At 42.6% G+C, this 19,179-nt stretch overlaps 1 protein-coding gene across 1 annotated transcript in view; it reads left to right on the top strand.

Moving 5' to 3' along the window:
* LOC124789099 (myrosinase 1-like) overlaps positions 1 to 19,179 on the top strand; it is a 190,114-nt gene that overhangs the window by 107,931 nt on the left and 63,004 nt on the right. Inside the window, exons 6-8 of the mRNA XM_047256391.1 lie at positions 5,764 to 5,950; positions 16,690 to 16,784; positions 16,863 to 17,010. Coding sequence (XP_047112347.1) covers positions 5,764 to 5,950; positions 16,690 to 16,784; positions 16,863 to 17,010 — 430 coding nt within the window. The remainder of the gene's footprint in view (positions 1 to 5,763; positions 5,951 to 16,689; positions 16,785 to 16,862; positions 17,011 to 19,179) is intronic.

Raw genomic sequence — 19,179 nt, 5'->3', positions numbered from 1 at the left:
CACACACACACACCACAGTTCCTCTCGCATACGAAAATACCAATACCATGTATATTACACATCTCCTTCTCCCCCCCCCCCTCCCCTCAGTGCACACCTCTCCCACAATCTCTCTCTCAGTACACCTCATCCTCTCCTGTCTCTTAGTCCATTTCATTTCCCCAACTCTGTCTGTGTCTCTATCAGACACCCTCTCCTTGCGCATCTCCTCTGCCACTGTCTCTGACAGTATCTTACTCTCTCTCCCTCTCTCCATTTCGTCCTCTTGCTCTATCTATCCATCTCCTCCTCCCACTCTTCCTTTTCCATCTTCCCACAACTACACCTTCCACTTCCCTCCTGCAACTCCCTCTCCTCATCCTCTCTCTGCCCATTTCCTCCTCCACGTCTCTCTGACCATATCCTCCTACCCCCTTTGTCCACCTCCTCATCTCCCTCTCTGTCCATCCCCTCCTCTTGCCACACTCTGTTCATCCCCTCCTCTCCCCTCTCTCTCAACCTCTTCCTGCCCTATCTACCTACGCATTTCCTTCTGCCCGCTCCCCTATCCATTTCCATGTCTCCACCTCTTACTGCTCATCTCCTCCTGTCCTTTTTCCCTATCCATCTCCTGCTCGTCTCTCCCTATCTATATCGTCCTCCTCGTCTCCCTATCAACCTCTTCATCTCTCTCAGCCCAGCCCCCCCCCCCCCCCATTGCTGCTCTCTCTCTCCCCCATACCCTTCTGCCCATCTGTCCCTATCCATCCCCTCTCGCCCCTCTCTCTGTTCATCCCCCCTCTATCCATCATGGCTTTCGCTGAAAAAATATCTTTTTGTCTGTATTTTGCCTCCTATTGTAGCTCAGAACAGAGTGCTAATACTCATGGCTGTATGTATGTCAGATTTGCATGAAATCGACCCAGGGGTTACGAGAGGATGCCGGATATATAGACACATATACACTATAAGACAAAAGAAAGGACATGCCATGAAGGAATTACCCAAATGGCATGGAAATATGTAGATGCGACGTACATGTACAGACAAACAAATGATTACAATTTCAGAAAAGAATTATATGATTTATTCAAGAGAAATAGCTACACAAATGAAACAAATCAATAACAATTTAGTCACCTCTGGTCGTTTTTTAAGCAGTTGTTCAGTTTGGCTTTGAATAATGCAGTTGTTGGATACCATGCCAAATTCTGTCTAGTTGGTACGTTAGATCGTCAAAATTTAGATGTTGTTGAGATGCCAGGCTCAAGACTTAAGGTACGTTGTCCAAGACGCGACGCACACTAGCGACTGCGACGGGTCGCTACGTGACGTCAGAAGTTGTCCGCTGGCGCATGCGCAGTTGGAGTTTGGGATGCGACGCGCGACTGTTGCGGCAGCTGCCGCAGCACTGCACCAGTGAGCAGTGTTGCGACGGAAGTCGCACGACACAAAGACGTACGGCTGCGAGAAAGATGTCGAGCCAGTCAAGGAAAACTGAAATGAGCCACTCACAGGATGTGATGCTCTATGAGCTGGTCTCGCAACAGCCTTGCCTTTACGATTTGAAGAACCCTAAATATAGAGACACTATGTTCAGAGACAGAATTTGGGAAGAAATTGGTGCACAGTTGAAACTGGCAGGTGAGTGAAATATATAATATTTTCCCATTAATGCAAATTTTTCAGGCCTGTTATGAAAATCAGTATAATCCATGCAGATGTAGAATTAGAATGATGAAAATGAACTTGAAGGTCAATTTTCGCATTACTCTTTTTTGTGACGATAAAAATTGAAAACGGCAAATACATTATAAAATGAACAATCTAAAGTACAACGAGAAAGTTACGTTTTACAATACCTTCACTTTGAAAGTAAACGGTAGATTGGTGTCTTGATGATACCTTCTAGTTGTGAAAAACCACCGCCAGATTGTTGTACAGCTTTCTGTAATCAATAGATGTTCGTTTTTGAGGAAGGCGTTTCTCAACAGATTGCGCAAACAGTATGCTGCAATAAGTAATTTGTCACATTCACTTCAATTCATTGGTAGAAGATGGTGCTCAAAAAACTTGTGCCAAAAGTGCACTACTGTTTTACAAGGCCCTTCTGGTCTGACACAGTTCACAATTGAAATTCGTCTTTTGTAAATCCTGGAGTCATCTTTTGAGTGCAGCTTGGCAAGATTAAATGTTGATGTTATCCATAACGATGTATGCTGTCAGAATACAAGAATATGGAAGTTCATTTCGATGGGAATAGAGATTCAGTCGGCTATGAAAGTTGCCTTAGCTTGTTCCAAAAGTTTCTGCATGGGAGAAACTGACAAGTATAATTTGGGGAAATTTTGTGAACAAGCACGGACATTATTTCTTCCACATTTCTGCCAGTGTATACTGTAGACGTTCAGAATCAAAATTCTAGAGATGTTTAAGGTGTAACCCTATCTTGTTGTCAAGAACTTGAAACAATGCAATGAATGCGCTTATTGTTGATAAACTTATCTTTCATTGGAATTTTAGGTGAAATGTGCAAAAACAGATGGAGGAATATTCGGGACTCGTATCAGAGAAATAAACGAGAAAGAAAGCTTGGAACAGGTTCAGATGCCTCAGCAAAACCAAGAAAATAGGTTCTGCTTGATCACTTGGCTTTAAGAAACCTACGTTTCGTGGCATTTTAAATGAAATTGTCAAGAGCATATGGAGAAATATGAGTAACTCATACCGGAGGAATATGACATAAAATGGTTTCATTAGGTCCAAATGTGTCAGCGAAACAAAACAAATGCATTCTCTATCGTGTGATGACTACACGATTCTCGTTGCGCGTCGACAGAACTGGCGGCTAGTCGCGACGCTCCCGGAGATATATGAGCCCAAATCTCGGAAACGGAGATCGATATCAATCTGATCTCAACTTAAAAAATAATTTCGATATGTTAGCTTCTTTTCATCGGCAACGATGTATGACCTAACGTGAACCATACGTAAAGTAGCCAGCGACCACATTTTTCACTGTACACAATTCAAATTTTATGCAGTAGGTTACTTGTAAATTAAGTATCGGGATAACTGTGACGAATATCGGAAAAATAGACACCTCATTATCAAGCTGTGATGTGAAACTGTAAGATACGCAAACATCAATTTTTTGTGCCTTTTACTTTCCTCACAATTGATAGAGAAGTAATATACAGCGAAAAAAACACGCAAAACCGGAAGAGATACTTTTCAATTTTTTAAAGTAAAAGGAGAATCTGTATCGAAAAACTAACTCTGGGAGCCGATGTAACTTTGTTGCATTAACATACAGTATTTTTTACAGCAAGAAAATCGGAATTCTTATTTTTCTTATGTATCTGAATCCGGCGCCGCCGACCGGAGCTTGGGAAACGGCGACGACTCCAGTCGTGTTGCGGCCGTGTCGCCGTCTGCCAGGGTGGGAAAAGAGGAGGGGGCAACGTCGCAGTCGCAGCCAACTGTCGCGTCTTGCACAACGTAACTTTACCTGGAGACGCCCAGGACAGCGAAGGGATACCATTATGATGGTCGCCTGCCATAAGGCCCGACAACCAGGAGTCTGGGGTGCCATTTCTTTCCTAGAAGGACCCCTTGGGTATCATTCGCAGCGTCCTTACATCACAGCGGTACGTCAACGATATATTGTTGAACTTCATGGAGAACCATCCTGGCCTTATATTTCAACAAGATAATGCCCACCAGCACATGTCAAGTGTTACTATTGCTTGTCTTTGTGTTTTCCAGACTCTACCTTAATCAGCAAGATCGCCGGATGCAGAACACAGAGATGGACCAACACGTTACTGACTTTCTCAATGTCTGATGCTCTTTCACTTGAATAAATCATCCGGTTTTTTACTGAAATTGTAATCATTTATTTGTCCATGTACATCACATCTATCGATATCCGTCCCATCCGGAAAATTTCTTCATGGTGCGTCGTTTCTTTGTCTTAGACAATCGAGACAGACAGACCGCCATTTTGTCCTGTGCCAGTGGCAACACTGGGGAAGTGGAGTGTGGTGGGGGGGGGGGGGGGGGGGAGGGAGGGAATCAGCTTACCGCTCTCCTGGCCGTTGTTCGTTTAGCAGTCCTGGTAACACTCTCCAGCTGGCATCACGAGGCTGAGTACATCCCATTCCCGTCCTCACGTCAAGGAAAAATCTCTGGCAGTACTGGGAATCGAAATGGGGCTCCTGCATGGCAGTCAAAAAAGCGCTCACCACACAGTGTAGCCCAGTGGCATATCGAAACATGTAGCAGATGAATAATAAGGTGTTAGCAAGGGTGATAAATTTCTAGTGCCTATAATATTTTATTTTATTTTCTTAATGTCCTCATTTCTAGGCAACACATCATCGAATAGCTTGGGGGATAATGCAGTAGCTTAGACAAGAATTTTTTCTACATATTTTATAAACAGTCTTGAATGATACGGTGTACACACATAAGGATTTTCCTGAACAACTTGGAATAAGCAGGCACCACTTACGATAATAAGCTATATATACAACCAGACTAAAAATTTATAAGAGGATCTATAAGCATGGGAAATTATCTTATAAGTAATTCATACGGCAGGTGCGAATAGTTAGTTGAATAATTTGATAAAATCCTTTAATGTTAGTGATTGCTTACTTCAAACAATGCACATGTTTTCAGAATGAATCTCACTACAGGGAATTGCTGTAACCACATTGCAGATTATAACTGTTTACCCGACTTGGCAAAAAAATAAGTGTAAGTGCGCAACTCAGTTTCAATAAACCTTTTTGGGCGTTAAGCTGAATTATTTTGAAATGGAAAAGAGCTCGTAAAACCCACGTTTTAAGCAATTGCAAAGATGAACCAAACGTCTATTTTAAGAGTTATTTTTAGTTTCAATATTACGCGTCCCAGGGCTGTATTGAGCTCTATTCGAAACATGGTCTAATTTTCACTCACAACTGATATCACGGAACATGTTATATTTTCAGATTCAAATAAAATAAGCAACCACTAAAGATGTGCTGAAATAAATTTTGGTCCAGAACAAATGTAACAATAATTTGGGTTTTACAAATGGAGGCAGAACCCATTCTTGTAACATATCGCTTTTGCCGGCCAGAGTGGCCGAGCTGTTCTAGGCGCTTCAGTCCGGAACCGCGCGACCGCTACGGTCGCAGGTTCGAATCCTGCCTCGGGCATGGAAGTGTGTGACGTCCTTAGGTTAGTTAGGCTTAAGTAGTTCTAAGTTCTAGGGGACTGATGACCTCCGCTGTTAAGGCCCATAGTGCTCAGAGCCATTTGAACCATATCGCTTTTCCTGGGCGCATAAACGATACACAACACTTAACTTTCTTTTTATTATTATTATTAGTAGTAGTTGTATTTATTGTTAGTATTAGTAGTTATTAACATTATTATTATTGCTATAATATGTAACATATATACGCATTTAGATAACTTATTTGAAACCAGTTCATTGTTCTTCCTTCATCAGTATGGTATGTATTTGATGTTCAGAAACATTCCAAGATTTGTAGAACTCACGTGCCTTTTTGGGGTCTATTAGAGGCTACAAAGCTACTGTTATACTGAGTCAAAATATGATATGATATGAACAGAAGTAGACGTGTTGCACACATTCTTAATACAGGCTTGGCTACCACAGAGATAGTACATCTTCATCTGCTAGATTAAAGTTTTTTTAAAGGAAATTCATTTAATTTTATTATTGCTCTGGACTGTATCTTAATACGATTATTACTTTTTTCGCAGGTGAAATGGTGGATTACCTTCAACGAGCCGGGCCACACAGCCAGATCATATACCACTAACTTCATTGTTCTGCCATTCTATGAATTACGCAAGCAAGGAGCCAATTACATGGCTATAGACACAATTCTAAAGGCACACGCCAGGGTTTATCACATGTATGACAAGGAATTCCGCCCACGCCAAGGAGGTAAGTCAAGCAAACTTTGTGGCCTTTAACACATGTTATGTTTGATCCTACAGCTCACAGCTGCACATTGTGCGCTAATTTCTTCATGTCATCATGAGTTCTTTCTAAAATTGTCGTATGTCGTCACCGTTTCATCCTATGCTCCTGTAGAATCTTATTACTCCTTAGTGCTTTACTTTTGGAAACAATTTTATTGCATATTCACATCACGTTTGGGTATATGGACATCGAATTATATATTTCTGTTACTTCCAGTACGCGAAAACCTTGAAAGCTGATACATAAGTAAATGTTGAAGCGAAAAAGTTATTGTTGTGACATTCTGTAGAACTTTCATTGGAATAAAACACAAGATCGAGCCCACTCAATTGTGGTGAAAATTCGTAAATTTCGTCTGATTCATCTCCACATGGTGAGGACATCGATCGTGCGGTACTTGAGACGATGAGCAAGGAAATACGCAGTGCACCATGGTATCTGGCGTACTCCATAGTGAATGAAAATAGACCGGCAACAAAAAGAGATTGACTAAATCACCTGCCGATATTTCTTTCATAATTCAACATGACTCCCTCGTACCTCTTGTGTTGTGCACTAACAGAACTCCGTTTCTTTCATCTGTGTGCCAACGCAGACAAACAAAACTTGCAGTTCTGGGAGTGGGCAAGCCTTACGAATATGAAATTCACTGCGAAGCTGCTGCAGGACTACATTGATGCCCACACATCATGGCAGTCGTGGACAACTTTGGGACCTGCAAGCCGCCTCATCACGTGACGCGATAGCAGCGTTCCTAGCTCTTAAAGGCAAACCTACAGCGTCTTTGACATTAATGTTTAAAAGGTAATGGCACCCCTTTCTCAACACGTCACGCCACGCCAGTAAATTATGCCTCAAAACAAGCGTTTTTGTGAGTACATTCCTTTTATGTTCTGTCATAAAACAATAAAACTAATACTACTGAGCAGAACGTGAAAATCTTTGAATTACGACGACATTTTATCATTCTAGCAAGGGCGGCGCTATGAACTTGGCGAAGAGACAATAGGAGTGACTTGCTAGAGTACCCCTACCGAGCGATTTGTGGTTGGATAATATATTTTAACTTAGCGCCTTGTTTCCTGACAGATCATCAAAATAATTCATGCGACAAAATTCATCTTTTCAAGAACAAGTGAATAATATCTCGCATAGAAACTCATGTGTGAAACAAGGCGACTTTGTCTAAATCCAATACACTATACACACAAATTCTGCATCATTCATTAGGGAAGCAGGAAAGTCACTACAAAAACGCAGATAAATACCTTTAAAGCGGTTTATTCATTTAAAAAATAAGCAGCAGGTTAATGTTAGCTCCTATATTGAATTTTAACACCAAATTATCTGTATATGGATTTACATCCGACTGACATAGAGGCTTAACGTATTTTGCAAATTGTCATCTATTAACCTTGAATGTAAAATGCATTTATTTATCTACGTCAGAAAAGGAAATTGTTCGTACTTATATTTGCTTCTGATAAGACTAATTTGTATTCTTGCAAATTATCTCAGATGAAGTTCTTTTTCTTCAGCCAAATATGTTTTATTAAAATTGACCAGATCTACTTCTTTACATTTGGATTTTCAAGAAATCTTATCCCTAAGTTCAGTAATTTCAATTTGAAGATTTTCTATGGCCTTTTCTACGTCACCGGTTTTGGAGTTAGCAGATATAGCAGAAGTGCTGTGTGCATTCCTGAAATGACGAAATCTTGTAGCAAATTCCACTTATAATTATTTCAGCCTATAAAAATAAATAATATGAAGAACATTTTCTGGAGCTGACACTGTGGGTAAATGGTAACAGTTTCCATCTCTTATTTGCATTTCCCACAAGCGCATCTTGGTCTGAAATACTTTCAGAGGTTGTAAAATTAGTGAACTAACTGGCCTTGATTCTGGAGTTTGTAATTTAACTCATTTCAATGACCTATGATCTCAACCAGGACTGCTAAATCACGAACCACAGTCTGCTTGCAGAATAACGTGGTGGCTCTCCTTCAAAAATTGGGCATAACTCATTTAAATGACCTATGATCTCAACCAGGACTGCCAAATCACTAACCACAGTCTGCTTGCAGAAAAACGTGGTGGCTCTCCTTCAAAAATTGAGCATAACTCATTTAAATGACCTATGATCTCAACCAGGACTGCCAAATCACTGACCACAGTCTGCTTGCAGAATAACGTGGTGGCTCTCCTTCAAAAATTGGAGCATATTCAATGCCTCCTTCAACTTATGAAATTCATCTTCTTGTTTATCCCATATCCAGGGTGTGTTTTTCCTGTCAGTGCACACGGTCTAGGTGCTGCAATTGTGTCTATCCATATAAATTTTTTGTAAAAATTTATCAACCCCAAGAATCCCCTTAGACTTCTCTTGTTGTAGGGAGTAGGTGGTGGTGGTTAGTGTTTAACGTCCCGTCGACAACGAGGTCATTAGAGACGGAACGCAAGCTCGGGTTAAGGATTCGGAAGGAAATCGGCCGTGCCCTTTCAAAGGAACCATCCCGGCATTTGCCTGAAACGATTTAGGGAAATCACGGAAAACCTAAATCAGGATGGCTGGAGACGGGATTGAACCGTCGTCCTCCCGAATGCGAGTCCAGTGTGCTAACCACTGCGCCACCTCGCTCGGTGTAGGGAGTAGGAATATTACGAATAGCGTCTATCTTCTTCTCGTCTGGCGTTATACCTTATGCAGATATGTTATGTCCTATAAATTTAATTTCTGATTTTCCAAAATGCGATTTAGTAATGTTGACGGTGACCCCATGTTTTTTCATAATTTGTATGAAATTATCCACTATATAATTATGTTCTGCCCAAGTTGCCTCCGCCACAAGAACGTCGTCCACATAGCAAGTAATTTTAGCCAAAAAATTGAACGCAAATCGATGGATGAAAAAATCTGTACTCCACGAAACTTCTGAATCAACTCTTCCAATTTCTCTGGTCTATCTGTTTCCGAAATTATAATTGTATTTATTTGTCTTGAATCGAGTACCAAACGTATGCTCCCATCCTTCTAACTTACAACGTGTAAGGGTGAATTATATGGTGACTTGGCGGGTTCATTTATGCCATCACCCAACATTTTTTCTGATTCCAAGAAATACTTGCCCTCGATAACTATATGGTATGGAATAAGGTGGAACACAAAAGGGTTCATGATCTTTGACCTCAAATTTGTATAGAAAATCTTTAATGCTACCTGTCTTTGGTGCAAATACCTCCGCATGTGATCTCAATATGCCTTCTAATTTTTTTTTTTTTATCGTGGACCGAAATATCATCTATTTCCTCTATCTTCTTACTAATCTCTTGATGAATTTCTTCTATTATTTCTGGTGGGAGTGGGTCAAGGCTTTCCTCAAGCTTATATCTAGGGTGTCTCTCCTCCTCTATTTCATTCCCTTCTTGACTCAAGTGCAATTGCTTTACTTTTCCCTGTTCTTTTTCATCGTTCAAAGTTTGAATAAAATATAGTATTACATCATCTATTGTTACGAAGCCGTGTTAACTCCGTGAGCAAAACCGTTTGCGACCTATCTACGTCTCTTCGTCTGTTTTCGAACTTCTGTCTCTCCTTTTCCTTCATTTCCAAACATTCCCGAATGTACTCTCTCTCTCTCTGTCTCCTCGTAGTCACCCATGTTGTATACATTATACGTCTTTTTTGTTCGCGCCGGCCGCGGTGGCCTTGCGGTTCTAGGCGCTTCAGTCCGGAACCGCGTGACTGCTACGGTTGCAGGTTCGAATCCTGCGTCGGGCATGGATGTGTGTGATGTGCTTAGGTTAGTTAGGTTTAAGTAGTTCTAAGTTCTAGGGGACTGATGACCTCAGATGTTAAGTCCCATAGTGCTCAGAGCCATTTGAACCATTTTTTGTGTTCGCGGCGTCTGTGTTTTGTTTTTATCTAGGATACTCTGCTCTGTTTTATCGCGATCATTTACTTGCTTCTCGTCAAATATATTGCTAAGTCCGGTTGACAATTCTTCATCGCTTAATTCTTTAATACATGGAAGTGGTGGCAGTTCATCCTCACTTTCAGAATTTTCCCAGCCTAATTTCTACTTCTGGTTTCCCTTTGCTGTGTTGTTCTTGTCTCGGTGGACCATAACTTCCTCTGTAATTATTCGCGCCCTGGTCTCGCCAGTTGCTGTTTCTAACATCGTGACCTCTTTCAAAGTACTCTTGACCGTTGGCATTTTGATTCCTAGACCCATATCCGCCACTGTATGAGTGTCCATTACCGTTCCTATTTCGGTACGAATTATTCCGATTATCGTTTCTATGCCAATTGTCTCCATTGTGCCACTGTCCTTGTCTGTTAAATTGCCTACAATTATTGGTGTTAGGATTACGATTATTACTATTGGAATATTCGTTCCTAGTCCTATCCTTTTGCTGTTCCCTTTCCCTTCTTTTTTTCTTTCGCCTCGTCTTCTTTAAACATAAATTCAAGTTCCCTTAAAACCTCTTTGAATTCTGCGGTATTTTCATTCTTTCCTACTGTCGCCTGTTGATATTTTACCGGTAATTTCATTCTACATAGACGTATCAGCTCTCCGTTACTTCATGGTTTGTCTAGGCATTGATTCTTTTTGTCCATTGTATCAAAGAATTTTACCACGCCTTTCTCTCCTGAGTTTTTATATGGTGTCATCTTAAGTAACTCGTATTTAATTTTGTTTTGCGCCTGCTTAGACCAATATCTTTCGAGAAATGCAGTTCTGAACTGTAGATAAGACGTACAGGTAGCCGCGATCTTTTGCATCACCTCTGCTACTGTCCCTGGCATGTGTGCACAAATGAAGTCAAGTTTGTGAGCTACGCTCCAGTGGTTTGGTAAGCCTACTTGAAACTGATCGATGAATGTGCGTGCATGCAAGTCACCGCCTTCCTTCTTGAAATGTTGAAATTTTCTAACTGTAAGGAAGTGGTCTGTGTCATATCTACTCATAAATCCGGTTTCTGGCTGATTCATGGACTCAAATAATCTGCCACTGGTTGTGTCGTGTCTGCAGCTCGTGGTCGTGCGGTAGCGTTCTCCCTTCCCACGCCCGGGTTCCCGGGTTCGATTCCCGGCGGGGTCAGGGATTTTCTCTGCCTCGTGATGACTGGGTGTTGTGTGCTGTCCTTAGGTTAGTTAGGTTTAAGTAGTTCTAAGTTCTAGGGGACTGATGACCATAGATGTTAAGTCCCATAGTGCTCAGAGCCCAGCTTGTGTCGTCGTGTTTTTTCTCTGGTAATCTACTGCCTGTCTGCCTATTCTCAATTTCCTGACTCATATCCGCGTCATATTGTATCATTGGCGAACAAAAGTGTTGTTCGTGTGTTTCTCTCTCGTCGTTCGCGGTATAGTACCTGTGCTGCTATTATGTTGTGTCATTGGATTTACGGGTTCAGTTGCCTGTCTTTCGATTGGTATTGGCTGAATGTATGTGTTCCGTTTTTCTAGATACTGTGCCAGGTCCTGTGGCATGTCATGTATTATTTGAATCGGGGTTTTCTGTTTCGATTTCTGCGCGAGTGTTACGTCTAGGCTTGGATCTACTTGAACTTTCTTAGACGGCGCGTGTGCGTGTACTGAATTAATGCTTGACGTGTCAGTTGTTTCGCTACAGGTGTAATCGGTCTCGATCTTTTCTTCGATAGTTTGTATCAACTCTGTTCGAAGCTTTTCAAACTGATCTTTGTTTTTAAGTTCTATTTTATTGATCCGCTGATCATATTTTTTCAGTGCAACCTTTGTGAATTTGCTTTGAATTGCTTGTTCTTCCGAAATTTGTATTGCTGTTCGAATGGCTTTTTTGATAAAACGTTCCACCTTTTTGTCAACGTTTACGATGTCCAATTGGACCTTGTCCACGTCAGTGCGTAATTGCTGCTGACCTTGTGATAGTACCTGAATTCTTTCTCTAGACTTTCGCGTCTTTGTTTAACTCAGTGATCTGACTATCAATTCTGGCGATCCCTTCTTGCATCTGGATTTTAACCTGTTGGATCCGTGTCTTAATCTCTTGTCTCAAGTTCTGATACTGTTTTGTCATTTGTGTATTAATATCCTGATTCTGTTTCGTCATACTAGCGTTCATTTTTTGTAACATCTCCATGATCGCGTCCTGTCCTGTAACAGTACCTTCTGCTGAACTATGTACTCTCGATCTATTGTTTTCCACTCGGTCAGTTACGTCGTTTACTGGCCCATGGCCGGCCGCGGTGGCCGTGCGGTTCTAGGCGCTCCAGTCCGGAGCCGCGCTGCTGCTACGGTCGCAGGTTCGAATCCTGCCTCGGGCATGGGTGTGTGTGATGTCCTTAAGTTAGTTAGGTTTAAGTAGTTCTAAGTTCTAGGGGACTTATGACCACAGCAGTTGAGTCCCATAGTGCTCAGAGCCATTTGAACCATTTGAACTGGCCCATGCTGTGGCGTCTCTAAGTTTGATAACTGCAATAACCCGTGCTGTCTGTGTTGACGACTAGTTGCGTTTGTCATTGAACCAATACGTGGCGCAAACAACTCCGCATTGTGCCCTCTCTGTTGTGTATGTCTTGTGGTTGCAGGTACAGTGCGTCCATTACGGAACCTTTTCGTGGCGCTTGTAACTCCGCAAAATTCTGTGCCTGCTATTGGGGCATATTTAGAATGTGTACGATAGGTTCGACGTATCCTAAACGTTCCCCCTCTTCCTCACTGTCTACTTCTCTTTGAACGTTAGCTAACTGCAGGTTCATTGATTGTGTTGACGCGTATTCTGTCCCTGAATATGCGGCAAACAACGCGTTTCCTGTGCTCGTTTCGCTTCTAATCTTTGCCATTTCCTACGTGGGCTGCCTATTTCTGGCTCAGAATGTGCCCTACCTGGAATTTCATATTCTGGAAATTCGATGTTCTCGTCCCCTCGATTCCCATCTGGCTGATCTGTCTCAATTTCATCCCAATCTAACTGAGCCTGCTGATTCTGCAGCTCCCCGACTGTCCTATTCTCTGATTCATCGTCTGTCCTATTCTCCGGTTCACTTTCTGTCCTGTTCTCAATAAGCTCGTTTACTTGCTGTCTATCTGTTTGATTCTCCCCATCTTGTCTACTTGCTGCCTCTCACGCAACCTTTTGGCTTGTGCTCTCGTTAACATGGAAATTCTTTCAACACACGACAACCCTATCTACAAGACTGTACGACCACTTACCAGTTGGCCGGCCGGTGTGGCCGAGCGGTTCTAGGTGCTTCAGTCTGGAGTCGCGCGACCGCTACGGTCGCAGGTTCGAATCCTGCCTCGGGCATGGATGTGTGTGATGTCCTTAGGTTAGTTAGGTTTAAGTAGCTCTAAGTTCTAGGGGACTGATGACCTCAGATGTTAAGTCCCATAGCGCTCAGAGTAATTTTTTGAACTTACCAGTTGATTGAACCAACAACAACAAAAACGTCGTGACTTCTCGGCTAATGTTCTGTCTGCTCTGCTACAGTCCCCAATCTCCACCTGTGCGCTTGCAAAGAGAGAAAAATGTTATTTCTTAATTCTATGATGCTGCGTCACACTGTGTCTCCTCATCACTCTGCGTCTGTGCGTATCACCTGAAAATCCTATGCCCTAACAGCTACATAAAAATCGTTAAAAAATGCAAAATTTTCCAACACAATAACGCACGCCCTTTTCCCTACAATTCTGCTTTCTTCACTGCCTGTATCCATTCTGATCCCAATCTTTGCAAATAGATATTTAATACATGAAAGAAAGTTCTTCAAAGTGCTACTGCTGCGACCTGCCATACCTAACTATCCTGACACTTTCCTATCCTGGTAGCTTACATATTTTACCTATCCTGGCAGGGTCGCCATTTTCTGTGAGCGTGTGGGTGCTATTCTGTCGTTCTGTGCAACGGATTAATCTGAGATGTACCCTTTACCCTGTGGCTCCTGCAAGATGAAATTTCCACCCCCACACTACTACAGAAGTCAGACAGACGCTCCTACCATTCTAAAGAGAAATGCCTGAAAAACGTTCAGCAATAAATATCTTCTGGAGTCGTCCGCTGTAAGGAAATGACACAAAAATTCACAAAATTTCTTACATAACTAGTGAGATACTTGGGTACTGGAGTAGTGCTATTTAGTGTAAGAAAAACATGAAACTAACGAAAATTATTATTTATTTTGCAAAAATTCTGAGAAATCACAGTGGCACTTCTAGTTATGAACTGAACACGTTATTTCTGGGTTCTTTTCGGAATGTGAAGTTACCTCTTAAGGGTAGGATTCGCTAATGAAATTTCTGTACAAAGTTTAAGATTGTTATTGACTTGGCAGAATGGCTGAGAGCTGCGCCTACTCAACTTGAATAATTATCCGCTAGAATGTTGCTAGGTATGGTCGAGGCTGTCGCGTGTGAAATGCAGTGAAGTGTACTGTTGTGGAGGAAATATGGGGCTCACAAGAACTGTAACGCACGATACCATAAGCTCCGATGACTGCTGTCTGCGCCGCTCGCTGCTGACAAATAAGATAACTCTCGTTCTATCTGGCTTGACCTTCGCCAATCAAACTCTCCCTACGCCCTGATGAAGTCAAGGACTCCTATTCACCCCTGGTCTAACTATTGGCGTGGTACACCGGTCAGTCCACCGTGATGCCACTCAAAAATTCACTCGCAGGTGTTTAACTATAACTCTGTCTGTCCACACCACACAATAAGTGTGCCAGCCAACACAGTGAACAACGCTTAATCGCAGGGACTCAATATAAGTCACACTCCAATTCGCTCTCGACAGAGGTGCTCTCCCAGAGAAGTACTGAGGAGAGACTTGTTCCTCGCTCTTTGGGGAGTACACGTACTAGCGCACACGCTCTCGTTACGTGTTCTTGCTCCAAGAGCGACAACGGAACGGCCCCTCTCCACGCCAGACTTGAAAGGGTATATCTTTCGGTCTCTTCCATTACTCCTTCAGCTCAAGGCATCAGAAATATCGTCTGCCAATCAGCATTGCTCTTCTAAAACGGGAGAATGACGTTTCGTTTAAGGCAACCAATCCGGAAATCTGTAGCATCGGCGTTTGGCGTTTGTTGCCTCCCTGTAAAAATCTCTGAAACTGCGTGCTCTGTTTATAAAGAATGCATAGGCTGGGCGCTCCCACACAATGTAGCGGAATTTGCTTTTAAACCGAACACAGGATCGTTCCCCCTTTGACTCGGGCACACGCTGTCCACTCCACGGGCGGTCGCCGGCCGACGTAGATAGGTTGGGACCGGCCTCCTGGCGTGTGGCTGCTCTCCCGAACTAAAAGCTCCTGTGACCATCGTGTCTGGAATGTATGTGTGCACGCCAGCCTCGAGTATTTCAACCACGGTGCGCTTACATGTTATTTGCACATCGTTTACATGAATTCATACAACACTGACTTTATCTTATCGAGTTTGGGTTCGAATGAAGCGTCTTGATGTGCGGAATATGATTGTGAGGGCGGAATATGTAAGCAATGAAGGTCAGGAGAACACGACGTCTAAACACTGATCTTCCTCTTGCCCCTTTTTTTTAAATGGCACTCGCTTAAAAACAGACAGCACTATCCTGCGAATGCCTGTTTACGCGGTTTCAAAATGTTGACAATGTAATTCGTTGATGTCAACAACTGATGAAGGAAGATGGGACCGATAATGCGGCGACACACTCGACTCGCATTCGGGAGGACGACGGTTCAATCCCGCGTCCGGGCATCCTGATTTAGGTTTTCCGTGATTTCCCTAAATCGCTCGAGGCAAATTCCGGGATGGTTCCTTTGAAAGGGCACAGCCAACTTCCTTCCCCATCCTTCCCTAATCCGATGAGACCGATGACCTCGCTGTCTGGTCTCCTTCCCCAAATAACCCAACCTGTTTACAGAATTTTAGGAACCTTTATTAATTGAGAAATGCCGGAATACACATCGCCTCCGTAGGGACTGCCATCCCAAGATTAGATACAGAACACACAGACACATTTAAACAGCCATTCTGCCCGCTTCCAGTTTGCGACTGGAACGTGAAGGATTGCTAAAATGTGTTTTGTTGAGAAGTACCCTCTTCCATACATCTCACAGAGATTTGCCAAGTATGGATGTAGTTGTAAATTCGTGTTGTTGATCAGGAACTTACTAGGGGTCTTGCTACTGCGAAGAGTGACACCGTGAATATGGTTTCGTGGATCTTGAGGATGCTTAAGTAGTTGGATATCCATTTGTATGGTGCTTCACAGCGGAATCTGGGGAATAAAGTCTGAAATTTCCCGAAAGAACGGTGACCTCTGTTCGATATTGTGAAATGCTACAGAATTTTCTGGTTCTTAAATTGGATCATCTGGAAGAAAACAGGGTCACAGTCCGTACCTCGTATTCATATATTTTGAGGTAAAAGTTCGCCTGTCATCAGATATGTTGCACCAGTATGAGAAGTCGATATGATAAAAGCTTGTCTCCATTCCGCCAATTATAAGACACTGAAAACAGTATGTCCCCTATGAAAGCAACCACTTGGGTAATGTTATACTTAAAATATATTTAAAAAATTGCACTTGTTTATATAATTGCAAATAAAATATTTGTATGGTATTTAACTTTTGATTTTCATTGCACTAAAAATCTGTGAAGCTATTCCTTTTGCATCCTATTAGTGTATTTTCGTGCTTTTATGTTAATAAAGGCTCCTCATTCTTTTTTCAGGTAAGGTGGGAATAACAATGCACACCTTTTGGTACGAGCCACCAAATGATACAGAGGAGGCCCGTGAAGCCTGTTCATTAGCGATTCAATTTGACGTATGTATTCAGTACCAAGCTGCTGTAGACCGAGATGCACTTAAAACATACACTAAATAGACATTATATTTATTTCAGCTTGGTATCTTTACCCATCCAATATTCAGCAAAACTGGAGACTACCCTGAAGTAGTGAAACGAAAGGTGGCTGCAGCAAGCCTGGCAGATGGATGGCGCAAGTCAAGACTTCCCGAGCTCTCGCAGGAGTGGATTCGGAAGATTAAGAGTAAGTTGCAGATATCTCGTAGAAGCTATTCAGAATAAGCTGTCGATAACTGCTTCTACAAGGCGATCGCCGCTTTTCTTCTCCAATAGACAGCCGCCATTTCTACTGCGTTTTTTGTCAGGTTTCGTCGTTGGACAGCTGGAAAGATGGAAAAGAAGGGCGCGAGGATCGAAATCTGAGGAACTCGACAGCAGTTTCATTTGGTTTAGAAAAACAAACGTATTGCCAGATGCACAGCTACAAATCGTGACATGATAATTAATCATAAGTGTATAAGGTAGTTGCGTCTAAAAAGGTAATACAAAGAACGTGCATAAAGAAAAGGCTAAAATCACCTGACTCCATATGGCCTACTGCGACTTATTCTAAGCGGAAGAATGTCACTAAACTACGCTAATACGTCAATAATTCGTGTTTCCCGCCTTAGGTATCTTTGCATACGGTATGTAACAATCTAACTTGGAGAGCTTGAAAAAGTTCAGCCAATCAGTTGCAATTAACGGTTTATTGGAACCTTTGACCTAGGCTGCGACAATTTAAAACTGTCTTCTTCAGAAGATGTGCTGGGCCTCGTCACATCACATGGTAATTATATACACTGAATACGCCAAAAGGATACGTCATATGCGACATCCATCTTAATATATTTAACAATGTCCATTGCACCAATGATAAAGTTGTCGGAACCTAGGTCAAGAATTCCAACCTTTATTTGCAACTGATTGGCTAATTTTTTTCAACCTCACTAAAATTACAGTCATACAGTTGCTGAAGTTATAGCCATGTTTAAAATTTTACCATCTAATTTACTTTTTTATGTCCCGTGACCAGAAGCGAAGAACACTCTTTAATTGACATTCCAACGGTATTGATGAACTACGCTTTTATTATCTCACTGAATATTGAACCTGAAGTGGAGACCTGTCCACACAAGAAGATAAGTCACTGATGGACACAAGAGAAAAATGGTTACTGCTTAGTAGTAAGGTTAACACTGCATCCCACCAATAGAAAGTTCTTGCAGAGACTAAGCTTCTCACAGTGTCTACAAACGCCGAGACACCTCGTGAAGGCTACGCGGCTCGAAGAACGTATGGCAGGCAGCATCCAGCGAGGCCACGGTGGGGGGAAACGGTATCTGCATAAAGCGATAGTAGCGGCTTGTGAAGCACACAGAGAAGCTAAATCCAACTAGGCTGTGGTCGGTGGCAAACGGCAACCGTACGAGGCGGCAGTTCTGAGAGTGTTGTCGGCGGTGCTGCAGCTGCATCCAGTGATGGCTTGACTGCTCACAGAGACGGCTAATGTCCAGGACTGGAGCTTGGCTGGAACACACCAGCCATTCATAAGGCTGCTGCTCTCATACTCACCCAGCGGAAGCCGCCTACTCGATCAGTTTTCAGGCAGCGTGTGACTAGTGCAAGAAAATAGTTCTGTGATGGTGGCGCCTCGGTGTTGTGCGGAGCTTCGTGTAGCCTGCCGGTAAATTTGCTTAGATTTACCGGAACTGGACAGAGAGTTCTTCCACTGGCAGCCGAGTTGTCGTAAGATGGTAGTTCAAAATGGTTCAAATGACTCTGAGCACTATGGGACTTAACATCTGAGGTCATCAGTCCCCTAGAACTACTTAAACCTAACTAATCTAAGGACATCACACACATCCATGCCTGAGGCAGGATTCGAACCTGCGACCGTAGCGCTCTCGCGGTTCCAGACTGAAGCGCCTAGAAGCTCTCGCCACACGGCCGGCGGTAAGATGGTAGCCGGCAGTCTGACAATACTGCGGTACAGCCGAGATTCCAACGGATACTGCATGCAGATAAAATAATCTCTAATTGATTTCTGGAGTTTTTTTAAGACGTCGGGATCTCTTGCGCTCGTTTTTATGTTCCAGGTATCTTCAATTGTGCCCCAAGAAATCGTGTAGGGACGCATATTGTTGGCACTGTATATTATTTATACCGCTAGAAGGAGTGGTAGGACTGGGTTGAGATGTGGGTAGTTGTAGGCCGTCGCTAACTTATTTTTGTTTCCTTTAAATAAGCTCTCGTGATTTACTTGCTCGTATATACAGTACAATTTTAAGCATATTTTAAGGTAGATTCATCTCCCAGAACAACTAATAAAACATGAAATAACGAGTCAGCTCCGTAGCACGTGAATGGATAA

The sequence above is a fragment of the Schistocerca piceifrons genome, chromosome 1, assembly GCF_021461385.2.
Source record: "Schistocerca piceifrons isolate TAMUIC-IGC-003096 chromosome 1, iqSchPice1.1, whole genome shotgun sequence".
Lineage (NCBI taxonomy): Eukaryota > Metazoa > Arthropoda > Insecta > Orthoptera > Acrididae > Schistocerca > Schistocerca piceifrons.
Note: the sequence above shows the minus strand (reverse complement) of the source record. Positions and strands in the feature narration are given on the sequence as shown.